Raw genomic sequence first — 17,442 nt, forward strand, 5'->3', positions numbered from 1 at the left:
CTGTAAATATCCTCAATTTGGCACTAAATACACTCAAATGGGAAAGCTGCTGTAGCTGTGTGCTTTTATGGAAATTATTCCTGTAAGTGACTCCTCACAAAAATCTGACGTCTTTTTTTAAGTTTTCTATTAGTGTCATTTGTACTTGTTTACTTCCAGTTATTTCCTACTTTAATAATAGTTGTTTTTTTTTAACTTTCGTCTAGCCCTTTTTCTCATTGTACCTGGTCAGCTACTGGAGAATTTGTACCACAGCTCTTTTTGAGTCATTGTCCTCTGATACTTGATTGCCTGGCTTCACTTGTAAGTCACTTTGGATAGAAACATCTGCTAAATGACAGAAATGTTAACAAAAAAATGAGATTTTTCAGTTTGTGATTTTGCTGAAGTCACATGTCCAAATACCCCTCTTCTACATTTTTCTTAAAATAACAGAAAACAGATTATTATCTTATAGTTTTTTTTGCATGTTTAATTAATTAAACTGTTTTATTTTATCTTTTTTGTTTGCTTGTCTTTTTATTGTTTGAAAAACAGTTATATGTCCCAGAGTTTCCCTACATGATAGTTCAGAAACTGATTCTCTGGAAAAAAAAAATGTATTTCTGAATTTTCTTGGTCTAAAATAGTCCAAATCATTGGCACCAAGTCCAAAAAATTGAAATCCTACCAAGCATAATTTATTAGATTATAAAATACAAACTATACTCCAGATCTCTAAATTCCCCCAAATACCAAACACATGACCCCAGGGGTGCAGTTTTAGCCCTTGATGACATTTCTTTTACAGTTTTATGAAATGTGTCCAACTGGTGCAAGAGGCAATCTTTGATGGGAGGCAGAGGAAGGTTTCACATGGTTTAAATAGTTTGTCACGAAACGACAACAAAAGACAGAGCATAATGACACAAACACACACCCAGATTCCCTGGTGAACGCTGTGTTTTCCACTCAGCGATTGCTCAAGAATGAGTGAATGCGATGATTGCGACAGACGGACGATGCTCTGTAACATCGTGGCTCTTGAAGGCACACGGCTGCTGGTGTGGCTGTGAAATGGAGCTGATGGAGTGTGACAGGCAGCAACAGTGCCTGCTGGGTAGACAATGATTCAGTCCACAGAGCTCTCAGAGAGACAGGTCACTGGAAATATGATGTTATGAATGTGTCATCCAGGGGATTACATCACATTCATATTCACTGTGAAAGATGCCTTTAATCAAAATTATTCCAGTCCTCCCACATGCCAGCACATACACTGTACCTGCTGCTAAGACGTCTTTGCCACTTTGTTGGGTTTTAGTCAGCTGAAGGTGTCTCATGTTATAGACTGAGGTTTATCTATTACATATTGGTGAAAATAATTGGTGTTTTATTTACATGTGAACCAGTTTAGCTAGAATCTAGCATTGTGTGACCAACTGTGTTTGCAAGTGGCGCTGCCTGTGCACACAGTGAGAAAAACCTGTTGCTGCTGTCATGCATCTGAGTAAGTTTTACTTGAGTCAAGTTTAGAAGTAAACCTTTACTTTTACCTTCACAATAAGGTATTATTATATATGATTATGTAATAATAAATAATTATATTCTACTAATCTGTGAGGCACTTTTCAAAAGTAAAATTACATTTGCTTCACACAAAGCAACAAATAAAAACTGCAAGTAAATAACTTAATGATCAAATTTTTAATCTGCAGATAAATGTTTCAATAAGGCAAACAACTTATGAGACAATAAAGACATTTATTGTACAACCAGAATAAAAAAGGCAAATTAAAACAAACAGTTACACAACATCAAAGATATAAAGTAAAATAAAAAAAAAAGTTATAAGAATTAAATACACTCAGATATAATCAGGATAAGCTCTCAGGTGAAAATATGTTTTAAGAAGAGATTTAAAAGATGATATTGATTCAACCAGCATTATTTCTTGAAGCAGACTGTCACAGAGCCTCAGAGCCCTGACTGCAAACACTCTGACCCCTCTAGTTTTAGACCAGGACACTAGAACAGACAAAAGACCTCAGCTCAAGGATGTCAACCAACGTACAGGTTTATATGGACCAAAAAGGTCAAAAATATTGCTTGAAATAAGGCCAAATAAGGCCATAAGACCCTTAGAATAGCAGTGCAGCAATTTAGTATTGCATTTCTGTGCAGTCTAGGGGACGTATCTAAAGAAGAATGGTCCAAATTGATTCAGCAGTGTCCTCAATATGGGTCAAGCTCCAAAAACACTGCATTCTATAATACAACTCAATACCATCTTTCAAACTCCACGCCCTCTGTTTGTAATAACAGGGTTTGTGCCACCAAGCTCAAGCCGAGAAACCTATGTGATGTCTGATATCTGATGTCAGGCTTGAAAAAGCTCCTGCAGAGCCACAGAAGACATTACACAACTGTTTTCACAGGCTGAGTAGTTCTTCTGATGATGAGTAAACTCACGGTGACATGTAAAATCAGTGGAATACCCCTTTAAACATAACCAATAAGATCATGAAATTATAAAATCAATCCTAAATCTTAATGGGAGCCAGTGTAAAGAAGCTTCTTACATTACAGAGTTCACTGGAGTCTGTAGTTATAGTTCAGACAGGTGAGGTGAGTGACAAAAGAGTTTGTTGCAATAATTAAGGGGTTAGAAGATGAAGACATGTAAGATTGTTTCTATGTCTCAAAAAACCACCTCAAAAAAAGTATCTCTAAGATGATAAAAAAATGACTAGAGAAACAGTGGCATATGATTCTTAAATTACTTGATGAACTTAAAACTATCAAACACTAAGATTTCTGAAAAGAGGGTTGATTCATCTGCGTCATCAATGAATCACGCAGGTATTTTCTTTGACGTCAGTTGTCGATTATGAAAATGTCAGTGTTCATTCAGCAGTGTCTGACCAGCCGACAGTAGTGACGATGCAGGCATTGTTCAGTCTGTCACTGCAGACAGAGCGGCCGTCTGGAAATCTTATGAGACAGAGATTGAAAAGGAGGAGAAAAAGGATTGAGAGACTTATTTTCACATTTGTATTCATTGTTTTGAATGGATCGTCCATCATTGCTCCCACAGACCTTCTGCTGGTGTGAATTCCATCAGCTTTTCATTCATGTCCATCACACATACAGAACTCAAAGAGAAAACCAGGCCAGACTGATCAGTGGATTTACAGCAGCAGACACAAGAGCTGAAGAGTGCACAGTGACAGAAACACATGTCGGACAGATGAATCATACCTCAAACAGGCTATGCTGTATTTAGAGTAGTTTTAACCTGGTGTAAATATAAATTTCATGTCAAATGATTTGAGTTGGAAACATCACACAACAATCATTTTAGCGTAGTATAAGTTGCATAAATGGAATATGCAATGAATCTATGCAATGCATTTTTTAGACTTTATTCTTATATGGCACCATATTCAATAAGACAAAGATTCTGCAGTCATGCTAGCAGCTCTGTGAGGTTGAAACTTAGGCAAAATGGTGAGCTAAATGCTAACATCAGCATGCGAACATGCTTCCAATGACAATGCTAACACATATACTGATCATCATCTCAGTTTAGCTTATGTTAGCATGCTAGAATTAGCTAATAAGCATTAAAAACAAAGTACAGCTGAGGCTGATGTTTTACTGGTATTTGCTCATCATAAACCAAAGTATTGTGTAAAATGAAATTTTGATCTGATGATGATACAACATGAGAAGTCAGAGGATCACCAAAGTTATAGAAAATCATCCTGAAGGGGACATAAATGTGTGTACCAAATTTCATAGTATTCCATCCCATAGTTCAAGACAATTCACTCTGAACTGAAAATGTCAGTTTCATGGTGGCACTACTGAATGTCAGAGGATCAGCAAAGTCATTAGATTAATTGTCAGGGAACCAGCGGTGGAGGAAGTACTCAGATCCTTTGTTCAAGTAAAAGTACCAATACAGCCATGTAAAAATACCCCATTACAAGTAAAACTCCTGCATGAAAAATCCTACTTAAGTAAAAATACATAACTATTAGCAGCAAAATGTACTTAAAGTATTGCAGTAAAAGTAGTGATTTGGTCCCTCTGACTGATATATTATTATCTATGACATCATGAGATGTTTAATACTGAAGCATCAGTGTGTAAGCAGCATGATACTGTTGTAGCTGCTGGAGGTGGAGCTAGTTTGAACTACTTTATATACAGTTAGCCAGTGGTTCCCAACCTAGGGGTCAGGCCCCTCCAAAGGGTCACCAGATAAATCTGAGGGGTTGTGAGATGATTCACGGGAGAGGAAAGAAGAAAAAAGTTCTGATACACAAATCTGTTTTCAGTTTTTAGAGTTTTTCTCTAATCTTGCTGAAATATTGGATCATTTGAACATTTATTGAAATGAAACCATGTGAGAAGTTTAGAGGGAAAAATCACTATTTGGTGGAGCTGTTAACAACTCATAAACATCTGAAATGTGACCCCAACTACACACTGCTTTTTGTAAGACGTCACGAGCCAAAAACATTGGAAACCACTGGTTTCATCTTTAACCATGTGTTGTATTTTAAAAGCTTGTTATATTATCCATTGTGTCAAACCTTCATCTGAAAAGTAACTAAAGCTGTCAGATAAATGTAGTGGAGTAGAAAGTACAATATTTCCACCTGAAATGTAGTGGAGTGGAAGTATAAAGTAGCATCAAATGAAAATACTCATGTAAAGTACAAGTACCTCAAAATTGTACTTCAGCACAGTACTTGAGTAAATGTACTTAGTTACTTTTCACCACTGCTGGGATCCATTAATATCATACGTATCAATATGTATAAAATGTTATGCCAGTCCATTGAGTGGATGTCAAGATATTACACTTTAAACTGCAAGTGACACCAGAAGAAAAGTCATCAGGATTCGTCCTCTTAGGAATTTGAATGCTTATACTGAATTTGATTGCAATCCATCAAATAGTAGACATTATTATAGACATTTCCATTCAAAACCCAAACTCAACCTCATAATAGATTTTATTTATTGAAATTTTATTCAAAACATCAGCTGAACAACAGCACAACAGCCTTATTTGAAATATTTACAAAAGGCATTTCTTGAAAATATCATCTTTTGGTATACTGTATTCTCATATTTACAGTGCAACATACAGCAAAATACTGACTGACACTTTCAGAAAGTAGCGCTCACATTTATATCAGTGTCACGACTGCTTTGATTCCACACTTTTAAGCCAGAATCGGTAATTAAACATCTAAACTGCATCTGTAGCTATCAACTATTTAGTCAGTGAGTTATTATCTATAGTGAGATGAAAATCTTATCAGTAGCAGCTTTTAGAAAGCTGTTCCAGCAACGGGTAATAATTTGTCTAAAGACTCGGGAACATAATACTGCTGATTTCACGCTCCGAGTGTCTGAATAAAAACACTTTCTCCGTAAGTCTTAACCAGCTCTGCACAGGAATGAAAAGGAGCGGTCTTCTCTGTCATGCATGCCTACAATCCTCAACAGGATATTTCCCCATTAAAACCTGCAGCTGGAGAGAGTCACATAGTGTAAAACAACAAAGAGGCTTTGAGCTGAAGAGAAGCCATCAGCAGAGACTATGAGCAGTTATATCTGTGAGGGGTGGAGACGGGTATTGACCTAATGCACTTTCTGTTGACCACACACTCTACAACAACATGAATCTGCAGAACAGGGAGTGTTTGGTAGTCACAGCAGTGGGGTTTTTTTTAGGTTTATAACTAAATACTTTTCACTCTGGCTGATTCATGGAGACAGAAAATACTGCACATTGAAATTTCAGTAGACAAAAAAACAGGCAAAGCATGAAAAATGAAAGGCACAACACTGATCATTGTCATAAAGCACAACACATCCTTATCATAACAAAACAGAACAACTATTTAACATATTTAAGTCCAATGCTGCCTGCTGAAGACGGCCAAGAGTTGAAACAAGATTGCCTTTAGAAAGCTTTGAGATATGTATTTTTTGTAAGTGTCCTTTAAAAGTTGTAAGGATGTTTTCTGACTGCGTGGTCAATAACATTGTTTTAAAGTTGTGAGATGATTGTAGAACTTCAGCGTTGGCAACGATGCATTGTTGACTGCCTGTCCTTGCATGCCGAGAGAGCGTCCTTTGTTAACCTGCGGTAAAGGAATCATGGGAGAAAGAGGTGACAATGTCAGAGTGCGAAAGGTCATTCCTCTGTAATCTCTGAACTCTGGTGACATTAGTGAGGGGTGGTTGCGGATTTTACAGTCATATGCTCAGGGAATAGTTTCACATGACATTTTGTAGAAGCTTACTGATACCTCAACTACATTTATATTGTGATTTAATCTGTAAAATTACTTTTTTGTTCATTTTATTCCATAAAACCAAAGAAAATATTTTATTTTGAACCTGTTTATTTACTGTAATCCAAACAATTTTCTTTGATTCTGACTGCAGTGAAGACATGTCTAATCAATAGCATTCACACTGTGTATTGTACAGTCTATGCATAGTCTTACTACTGTCGTCATCAGCCTTCTCACGCATGAAAGGGCGTTCACACACAAGCGTCAAGGACTACGGACGTAATAAACTCATGACATGCTCCAACAACAAAACTAACCACGCCACAACCTGCAAACTTTCACTTGCAATCATTGTAAGCCAAGTGTGAACTCATTCTGCAACAACACAAATCCAAGAAGCCAACTAATCTGTGACGAGTATTTGGCTGTGGTTAAACATGTTTTTGTTTTTCTTGCAGAATTTGAAAACTAAACTTCATTATTTGTTATGTTAATTAGTTATAAGTGTTGATAACTGTTATTTATTAATAATATTCAGATAAGTGAGTAATCCTGCTTTGTGTGGTTTCTTGTATACTCTCTGGAAAGCAGGTGTCCAGGTGACAGCTATTCCTTGTGTTTTTCTATGGATATTTGGCTATTTTTTTGTGTGTTATTGGCTGGCAGAATGCTCAAAGCTGCACTAATCAATATTTTTTTATGAACAATAAATGATTATGCTTGCTCAAGTGCTTGCTCGTGGGGGAACTGTTGAGTGTCTGTAAATGAAAGAGTATTGAATTGAAAAATTATGTGTAAAGTGCAAAGGATTGCTCATAATGATGAATTCACTGAAAATGATCACCCAACTCTGCAGTTCCCCTCAGCTCTATTGAGCATTTTGGCATATTTCAGTTCATTATTTTGGTTTTCCAACCAGTAACTTTACTGCTATGTTTCACTCTCAGCCAAAAAAGTTCTGATAAACCTACTTGTACGCTACTTTCTCAGCACCAAACACCAGACAGACAAAGTTAGTGGTGAACATAATGGGCATCTAGCTGCTGGAGAGACAAATATTTCCCTCAGGAGTTGGTGGAAACGTAAACAGAGCTAAAAAGAGAGTGAATATTGGACTAACATTGGTCCAGTGTCCAGAAACACGACTCCAAATAAATGCTCATTTACTCTGTAAATAGGCAACTGTTTGCTACCATGTCCACCACTACACCTTTATGAGACGATATTACGTCAATGTTGTATTAACAGTCAGCTTTTGACTTCATTTTGTCTCAAATAGTGTCTGTTTATTTTTTAAATTTAGTTTGAATATATTTTCTTAATATTTTTTACCAACATTTTCTCGTGAGAGTAGTCCTATGGTTCAACTTATTCTAATGCAAAGTAATTAATAGCTTTCAAAACTTGATTTCAAAGCAGCTTCATTGCATATTGTGTGTTTTCTCACCTAAATCTATAAATCTTACTATTGAACTTCATAGGTCTGTCAAACAAGGCACAGCTGCTGCATATAGACAACAAAACACAGAAGGTGGCATCACATTGTGCAACTGCAGCAGCAGCAACATCACATTCACTTCTGTTTGGAGATCTCTTGTGTAACCTAATGTGTACAGAGAGCCTCCGTGTTGAGTGAAAATACCCTCTAACCCTTGCACAGCTTTGGAAATAAAATCCTGAGAAAAAGCAGTGTGTAAATGACGTTGGTCAACAGTTAGCGGAGCGGACCTTGACCTCGCTTTCCCAGCCCTTCCAGTAAGGAGACTATCCTGAGTTAAGTTGCGCCACACTTCCATGCATGCCTTTTGTAATCACTAACAGATGTTAGGAGTGTTTGTGCTTTCAAACAGTACCATGTGTAATGACAAAAGGGTCACAGTTCATCAGTCACAGCTATACTGAAACCAGCTGGTGCATCACAACAAACAGAGGCTGGCAGGAAAAAGGAAACTGTTTGGAAAGGCTTCGTATTACCAAAGTCGACTGTTGAGTTAGCATTATTGTGAAACAAGCTGTATGCAACAGGTTGGTCATAATACTTATGGCATAATGTGTACTCCCCAGTGAATAGATATTCACTTTTTTATGTGTGTAATCATAATGAGATAGCACTTTATAAATGGGTTATATTTACACCTGCTGGACCATGTCGCTGGTACAATTCTTGCTTAATAGAAAAATATTACATTCTCCTATACTGCCTTTTCATTTTAAGCATTTTTTAGAGTTCTTTAATTAAGGAAGTCACCAACCTCAAGGCAAAATATTACCAAATTTGAAATAAATGTAAAGCAATTACGTGTTTTATAAGGTAGTCAGGAAAGATCACTGATTATAAGGAATAAATGACAAGAAATTGAATAAAGTTTGGATGTTTTCATTGAGTAGACATAAATATAACAAATGTAAAATATGCTCACCATAAGTAGACTGAGGCCTATGCCTGTTTGGAGTCCCCTGCAGTTTCACCTAGAACAAACAAACCAACAAACAAACCTGTGAGACACATAAATTCACTAAATCCTCACAAAATGTGATCATTCATGTCATGAAGATTACAAGCTAATTATTCATAAGTAATTAAGTCATAAGAAATATACAGAATTTGCTGACTGACTTCTGACATGACAGTGACGTTAGGTACTGTGCTGTATGTTCCCCTCTCATGAAGCAACTCTGACCTCTGCTGGATAAACTGCATCAACTCATGTTAAAGGTGCAGTGTGTAGAATTTAGTGGCATCCAATCAGGTCAGCTCCTGGTCTGAAAAGTGAAGCCAATGCAGAAGTTCCTTAAACCTGCATTTTTTCTAATGGCCATCAGTCGCCCCCTGATGGCCATTAGAAAAAATTTTTGGCCAGCATAATGATGGCATGATGGCCATTATGGCTGATGGCTTGCAAAAAGAAGTCCAATTATATAGGAGTCTATGAGAAAATGACCCTACTTCTCACTTGATTTATTATATCAATAAACACTTTCCTGATGAGTTTATGGTCTCAATCACTAATTTCAAGTCTTCTTCAATGCAGCATGATGTTCATTTTGTAAATTATGGTCCCATTAAAGTAAAATAGATGATAGAGCAGCATATGCTTTAGGGCATTGCTACCTTGTGATTGATTGCCATGGCAACAACATTGATAACGTAATGTAACTATGATGTAACCCTAGATTCACAGAATAAGCGTAGCCATAGCCATCGCTATTTTGGTGTGTTTTCAGTTCATGAAAGTTAATTGTAACATTTTGGTCATCTAAAAAAGTCTTGTTCAGCATTTGATTGTACTAAAAGACCCTCTAAGGAGACGGATGTTCAGTTTTTCTGGTAAGTACATTTAGATTTAATGGGTTTAAGCCTGTTTTTCGCTAGTGAAAATTAGCATTAGTATTATCACAGTTAACCATAGACTGTAAATGCACTGTGCTAACCAAGTAAGCAGCTAGCGCTAGGGTCAGCTCCACCCTCTCATCCAAATATGGTCACACCTGGCTCCAAAAATCCAAGATGGCGATGGTCAAATCCAAGACGGTCAAATTGCTAAACTCCAGGCTTCAAAACAGTAGTGCACAAACCAATGGGTGATGTAATTGTGAGTATGCCAATATTTTTTTTACAGTCTATGGTGGCATCTAGCAGAACGGACTTGGCAAAAATGAATATAATATTAGATATAGATATGATATTCATAAGTTTGTTTTAATTAGTGTATAATCACCTGAAAATAAGAATCGTGTTTTCGTTAGCTTAGAATGAGCCCTTGATATCTACATAGGGAGCAAGCCCTCCTCTATGGAGTCCAGCATTTTGCACCGCCATGTTTCTACAATTTCCCAGAACGGACAAACCAAACATTAGCTCTAGAGAGGGTCTGATGCATTTTTGGCGAATTAATTTCACGGCCACCATAGGTTCTCCTACACGCTTGGAGGGGGAGGCGGATGGGGTATTCAGTTGGTTGCAATCTGCAACCTCACCGCTAGATGCCACTAAATCCTACACACTGGTCCTTTAATGTTTTCCATAAAAAATATTTTTGACATATTTTTTGAGCTACTAAGATTTTATATTATTATTTTTATATTATTTCCTCTTATGCTCATATGTTGTTATTTGCTGTTTATTTTACAGAACCCTACCATCTTTTTTCATCCATTGGTCCAACTCTTCCATCTCTAACTCCAAAACAGAGGGCACGTCTTCTTCAAACATGGGCCTAAAAGGGACACAAAATGTTTGAGACTCAAAAACCAGATAAAAACTGTTCACCATTATCTTCTGCCACCAGCAGTTGGTTTCAGCTGAACATTGTGTTGCTAGTAGCAACCACTACTGGCCATTTTGTCTTATCTGTGTTGAAGCAAATATTGACCAGCATATTTCATCTACTCCACAAATGGCTCTTGTTGTAGCATACTCTTTTTTAATATAGCTGTTTTGTGTCTGCTGATTTGTTCTTTGTTAATTTAGTTTTTCTGCAACCAGTTTAGGCTACAGCTAACCAAGCTAGCCATGAGCATTAAGCTAGCTGTAACTTATGTTGCTAATACAAAATAAGTTAATTTTCTGTTCGGCTACTTTTGATGTTATGCATCTTGCTCTTTTTGCTGTTAGTTCTCTATTTACTAGATAAATTACTGTGTTTTACTACTTCTTATGGCAACTTAATAATGTTCTTTCCTCCTAGCATGAGGGACAGTGTAGGCTAATTTGGGTTGTGAATCTTGTGAATCTTTCCTTGTTACTGTGCCAATTTGTTTTTACAATACTCTCAGTCTAACTCCTGTTTATGATATCTTATCTTTACTGATTTTAAAGTCCCATCTTTGAATTAATTGTGTTTTATGAGAAACTGTTTTCACAGTTTCTCAATTGCTTACAGTGACAACTTTAAAGGCCACCCGCTGTCTTCAACTGTTATTGGAAGTATGTTTAACTCTTTGCATAGTTGTGTAACTCTGCACATAGCAAGCACAGATGCATAAGTCTAAAGACAAAAGCAGTTTGGTCACATTAGCATCAAGACTTAGTGATGTTTGATATGCAGCAGATGTCAGAGGAAAGATACAACACCACGTGACATGACTTGTGGTTACTTTGTGCTATTTAACTATGTAACTCTTAAGCATATGTAACTCAAACATCCGTCCGTTTTGAAACAGAACATTAGGCTACAGGTTGAGGGTAAAATCTTCCTAAGCATTGGCTGGATATTGAGTGAAATGTATTTCAACATTTTATGTTTACCAAAAGTTAAATTAGCAACTGCAAAAACTTTAAATTAATTTTCAGTACTTACATTGGCACCTTCTCTGCACTGGCGTCCTCCAAATACGGATCCTCTTTTCTTAGATCTATAAAAAGAAAACATGCTTTAATCATCTTTATTATGATAAAATGCCTAATAGTACCAATTAAAAATGTACATGTTTTACCTTGGAGTTATAAAATACAATTGTTAAATCAGCTAATTAGCTTGGTTTTACTTTTTCAATATCAATTTAATGTAATACAACAAATCAGACTCTCCCATTAGTTTCCCCAAGTCACAAAAAATATAATTTCCCACCATATTGGTATCTCGCTGTGCAGATAGTTATGGTAGATTCACAGTAATTTGACATTTAATAACATAATCCCCAGATCTCACTGTGGACAGATGCCATTATATCTATGTATTGAGTTTTCAAATCTAATATTGTTCAATGCTTTAAGGACCCAAAAACAAAATTATATTCACCCCACATTTGTAAACCCTTGTAAATAAATATGTTTTCCTTTTTTTTTTCTTTTTTTGTGACTTGAATTGTGAATTGATCTTCTGTTTCCCGTTATGATGGACGCACCTTGATTCTCCACTTTTTTGTTCCACCTGCGTTTGATGAAAATACAGACAACTATGATGGCAATGATAACCACCACCAGCACCACAGGGATCATGATGATGATGGGACTCAAACCCTCCTCATCTATTGGTGTGGAGGTCGTAGAGGTATCGTCTGTAAGTATGTCTGAAAAGTCGGCAGTTTTGTGATTTAGTTATTTTTATGATAAATGTGTCCTGCTGCATTTCTGCAAGTCTATCAAAATACAAAAAGGTCTCTGTTTGAATCAGATGACACAGATTACAGTTCAGGGTTTTGTTGTCATTTAGCTTTCATTTAGCCTGAGGATTATTACAAGTATGAAAGTGATGATTTTGACATATACCATTAGTCAGAGACAACTCATGTCCTGGTATGTAGTCTGATATACCTGGGTTGTCAGAGTCTGCAGAGCCTTCTCCATCTGAGTTCTCATCAACTGGAAACAATAAAAGAATCAATACATGATTTTACAGAAAGGTTTCAGTGAATACTGTCTAATGTACTACTTTTGTTTCTTCTTTCCACTATATGAAGCCAAGACGTGATGTCAGATGGTATTGGAATATCAAATGCTGACAACTGAACTTTAAAACTTTTGTGAAATTCTCTTCCTGAAGGTAGATGGAAAGATATTTCAGCAAAAAAAAGCACCATGTAGAAAAAATGCTGTACCTATGACTTCACTGCCATCTGGGGAAGGAGGGATTGATGTTGGAGGGGCTTCAGATGGCTGTTCCTCTAGAAACCCAGACAGTAGCATGTTATCATGATTACCAACATATTCAGGTAGTACAATGTGTTATAAACAACGTGGCCAGAAGTATGTGGTCACCCAAACGTTACACCACGTGGTGGCAGACATTGCAGCAATATGCCACAACAACAGCTTTCAATGCTCTATTTGTGAACCTGAACAACACTTTTTAACTAGGGTGAGAAGGCAATAGTGAGAAATAGAAGTACAAAAATCAAAAGTTAATCAACCGTAGTCTCGTTAAAGATATAATATTATAATATCAGATCACAGGACACGTTAACATTAGCTGTACCTCTTGTTCACACTTAACTTGGAAGAAGTGCATTCAAATACTACACTGCGTACAAATGGAAAAAGGTTACACTCTCTAATTTCACTTAAAGATTTTAAAAGGCTGTACTTATGTATTTGCAATCCCAGTTGTAATTGCTTTCTTAATGTGACAAAATAATGTCTAATGTGTGTCTATAAATTATCTGTGCGCCTGTCTATGTTTAAAATGCATATATACGTTGATCCTTGTACACAGGTCTCTCTTAAAAAAAAGATCCTGATCTCAGTGAGACTACCTGTTAAATAAAGGATTAAATAATTACAATTAAAAAGGAACCAATGTCCTCTAATCACACCCCACTACCACCACCACTTAGGTAAACGACTTTAGCTTCTTCACACAAACAAGGATGCAAGAGTCTAAGTGAAAATCAAATATTTTCCAATTGAATGTGATTTCTGGTTTGACGGCTGCAGACTGAATGACACTTTATGTTAAGGAGAAGCTCTAAAAACAGCCATAATTTGGTTGTAAGTGTACATTTATGTGTGAGAAATATTCTAAACCAAAATTCAGACAGTGAGCATACAGTACTGTGCAAAGGTTTTAGGCACTTTAGATGTTTAGGTTCTTATCCGTTATGCAAGGCGTCTGATCGGTCCAAAATTCACTCTGCAGCATGACAACGACCCCAAACAAACAGCAAGAGTCATTAAAAAACTATCTTCAGCAACAAGAAGAACAAGGAGTCCTGCAACAGATGGTTTGGCCCCCACAGAGCCCTGATCTCAACATCCTGGAGTCAGTCTGGGATTACATGAAGAGACAGAATCCACAGAGGAACTGTGGCAAGTTCTCCAAGATGCTTGAAACAATCTGCCTGCCAAGTATCTTGAAAAACTGTGTGCAGGTGCACCGAGGAGAACTGCTGTTGTTTTAAAGGCAAAGCGTGATCATTTAGGTTTCTTCTGTTTACTGAACTTTGTATGAAGTTAACTGAAAAATAAAAACTATTCATGACATTATTTTTGAAAGCATCCTCACTTTGCTTTTAGTGCCTAAAACATTTGTGCAGTGCTGTATATACAGTATGTAAAATATGTGATCTTTGTATTGCATTATGTATGTTTTTTATGCTGCCCACTCACATTTTTAAATCTCAATAAAAATTTTACTTGGTTAAATGAAAATTAAAACATTTCTTAATTAGAATTAAGGCACACCCCTGTCCACATACTTTTGGCCACATCGTGGATTATCATTTCTGGAATTTATTTTATCGATCATGTCTCACCTGTCGCTTCAACTTCTGGGGACTCAGTTTCTGTAATTTCTTCCTCATCTTGGCATAACACTGCAATTCAACACCGTTCATTACTTTTTACCATGGTAATGTTACATTGTTGAGATAGATAAACACACAAGTGAACGAACAGAGTTATTTCTGCAAGAGATTTCATCAGCAAGTTTCTAAAACCACATCTGCAGCGGGGCAAAACCAAGCCCTGTTTCTTACCTGCACATAAACTCCACGTCAAATTCAGAACATACAGGAACTTAAGACTTCCGTGCTCATGATTTTTACTGTAAGCAGTTTCTACAAAAATCAAAACGGTTGCAAAAATTCACCTATCAGACAGTGCAGAGGAGGTGGAGAGTTTCAACATGTTGTGCAATTTGTTCCCGACAGAGCTTTGTCATGTTCACAATGCGAAAAAATGATTTCCTTGTTTAACAGAAAATGAGAGCCAGTGTTCATATTTTAAAATACTGATATACTATAGGGTGGACATTTTTTGAAAGGTTGTGTAGGCTGATGTTAGTTTTATAAAACTTAGAAAAGATGAATTTGAAATGGAGGAAGGATTTCTACACATGGCAAAAGTCAAGACAAAACATGGATTTAAGTAAGACGACCGAACACAAAATGTTAGTACTTTGGATCCTAAGTACTTTAAGTATCATTTAATTCATGATAAAAGTAATAAAAGTTGTGTAATATCCACAGTATCAGTAAGAAGTTACAACCACAAGTCACAGTAAAGCACAGAAGAGAGATCAGGGAGGGGACGGGGAAAGCACTGTTGAATCAATGAGTAAAAAAAGTCTTACCTGTCCCAGTCAGTGTGGTCAGCAGCAGCAGCAGCAGCAGCAGAGGGGTCTTTACTCGGGGGCCTCTCATGTTATCAGGCCAAGACGCAGACATAGTGCCATTGTGTGCCCACTTCCTTCTCTACTGTCACAGCATCACACTTCCTGATCTGACTTAACATGTTAAACGGGAGGAAAAGAAAAAAAAAAAAAAAAAAAAAGCCCTCATGCACACACCCTCAAACTCACTCAGACAGCTCACTCGGATGTGATGCAATCAACTGTGTGCTTGTAGCCACAAGTCTGACGGCTCCTCAGCTGCAGTACAATCACATTCCTGCTGGTTAGGTATGCGGCCTTACAGCGTGAGGGGGAAGCTGAACAAACAATTTGCATGAGCTCAGTGAGTCCCAGCTGGTGAGGTATCTCTTGAGAAAATTGTTCAACGTGTCTAGCAGCTGAAAAATAACTCACAATCTGAGGCTGTAAAAGTTGCTGCGTATTTGTTTGTTGATGTGATACTTGATATGAGCGCAGACGAGATTATGAGTCATTCTTTGTGTTAAAATACTGATCATGAATTTGAGGGTCATGCTGTTATGATTATCTATGGTTGAAGGCTGTTGGCCTACTTTAAAAGACTACAATCTTTATCTCTCAGCAGAGACATAGTGGTTGTGGGTTTCAACATGATGGGTTTTTAATGTCTTTCAACTGTGACTCTTATCAATGTGTCAAAAATACTTTATGCCTTCCTCTAAATACTGGTAGTTAGTTCTCAGAAGCCCATTGTCAAAAGATCATTTGGCGGTATCTGTTGATTCTTACTGTGCACGTACATGAAAATCAGGCTAAAGGGTAAAGTAACCCGGGGCTGTCTTTTAAAGAACAAAAATCCTTTATGAGTATAACTTGAATATCAATTTTATACAGTATGAATATAAACCTAAAAGTAGTTGCCTAAAAGTGGTTGTTGTTGTCTGTTGTCATATGACCAAATGACTGTTGTTTTTATGTTTTTGTTTTTCTTCCATATTTATCTTTTTTTTTTAGATTCTTGTTTTTATTTTCATTATCTTCATGAGTGGGCAAACTGTAAATTTAATGCTGTGCTAAGTCTTCAAAGTCAGCAGGAATTTAAAACTTTTCTCATGCTTTTTTTAAAAAAAAATTATCATTATTGTTAACAACTTATTTTCTTATTTTAATTTAATATCAATAATAGTATTTGTGTTCTGTTGTAAAAAAAATTCTTGGAAGGACCCCAGGAAGACTAGCAGTCATTAAATTGGCAGCTAATGGGGATCCTAATAAGACAATAAACAATAAGTGTGTACAGCCATGCTAGCAGCTTTAAATGTTAAAGTCAAGATGAAATGAAAAAGGCCTTTTAACTCTTTAGATGTAGTCGTCATATTGTGCACCTATTAACAATATATGCCAAAAAAATACAAAAAATCAATTTCTTTGTATTCTTTTATCAAAATCCAATCATGTTTTCTTCCTGTAAAACAAAATATGTCATGTGCTTACATAGGCTTGAACCAACCAATTTCAACCAATAATATCATGACATCCACCCATCAATCAATCTTCAGTTTTTAGCAGCACAGAGCTAAGATTCATTTCAACGCTCAAATCAAAATTTTTCCCAATGCTACTTTCTGTCTGTCTATCCTGAAATCCTGGAAATATGTCACGATACAGAAGTTAGATACTCTCAAAATGCTGTTTCATCTGGACTTTAACATCAGCATGCTAACATGCTAACAATGACAATGGTATATTGTTGACGATGTTCACCATTTTAGTTTAGCGTTGCTGATATTTCATAAGTAGCACTAAACACAAAGCACAGTTTTGACCTGATTATGGCGCTAAATGAAAAGTCAGAGATTGACCTACATTAGTGTTATTTATCCTGTGGACAACACGTATGTCTGCACCAAATATTATGACAATCCATCCAATAGTTGTTGAGATATTTCATGCTGAACCACAAATGTGAATCCTGGAAATTTTTGATCTCATTACAATTCATCCTCTGTGAACCATCAATATCTGTACAGAATTTGGTAGCAATCCATCAAGTAGATGTATAAATATTTCACTGGATAAGTGAGAACTTTGACCTGCTGGTGTTGTTA

General features: G+C 36.6%; 1 protein-coding gene across 2 annotated transcripts; it reads right to left on the bottom strand.

The window, feature by feature from the left end:
• Positions 1-5,000: 5,000 nt before the first annotated feature.
• On the bottom strand, positions 5,001-15,512 carry tmem154 (transmembrane protein 154). 2 transcript variants are annotated; one of them, XM_044347256.1, is made up of 9 exons: positions 15,317-15,512; positions 14,499-14,558; positions 12,846-12,911; positions 12,517-12,609; positions 12,153-12,317; positions 11,606-11,660; positions 10,446-10,522; positions 8,726-8,774; positions 5,001-6,149 (listed from the first exon to the last, which is right to left on the bottom strand). In XM_044347256.1, exons 1-8 carry the CDS (start codon positions 15,408-15,410, stop codon positions 8,743-8,745), a joined length of 642 nt encoding a protein of 213 aa, XP_044203191.1. In that variant the 5' UTR covers positions 15,411-15,512; the 3' UTR covers positions 5,001-6,149; positions 8,726-8,742. The 2 variants fall into 2 exon arrangements, with proteins under 2 accessions (XP_044203191.1, XP_044203192.1); XM_044347257.1 differs by having other exon boundaries at positions 12,562-12,609; positions 15,317-15,507.
• Positions 15,513-17,442: the final 1,930 nt, after the last annotated feature.

Source organism: Thunnus albacares, chromosome 3 (assembly GCF_914725855.1).
Source record: "Thunnus albacares chromosome 3, fThuAlb1.1, whole genome shotgun sequence".
Taxonomy (NCBI): domain Eukaryota; kingdom Metazoa; phylum Chordata; class Actinopteri; order Scombriformes; family Scombridae; genus Thunnus; species Thunnus albacares.

What these genes read in the sequence shown, in the direction of transcription:
- tmem154 (XM_044347256.1), bottom strand. Translation starts at nt 15,410, where the DNA reads ATGTCTGCGTCTTGGCCTGATAACATGAGAGGCCCCCGAGTAAAGACC. An exon ending in GACCACACTGACTGGGACAG is followed by an intron (nt 14,559 to 15,316) that starts GTAAGACTTTTT and finishes GTTGAATTGCAG; the next exon opens with TGTTATGCCAAGATGAGGAA. An exon ending in AGTGCAGAGAAGGTGCCAAT is followed by an intron (nt 10,523 to 11,605) that starts GTAAGTACTGAA and finishes TGTCCCTTTTAG; the next exon opens with GCCCATGTTTGAAGAAGACG.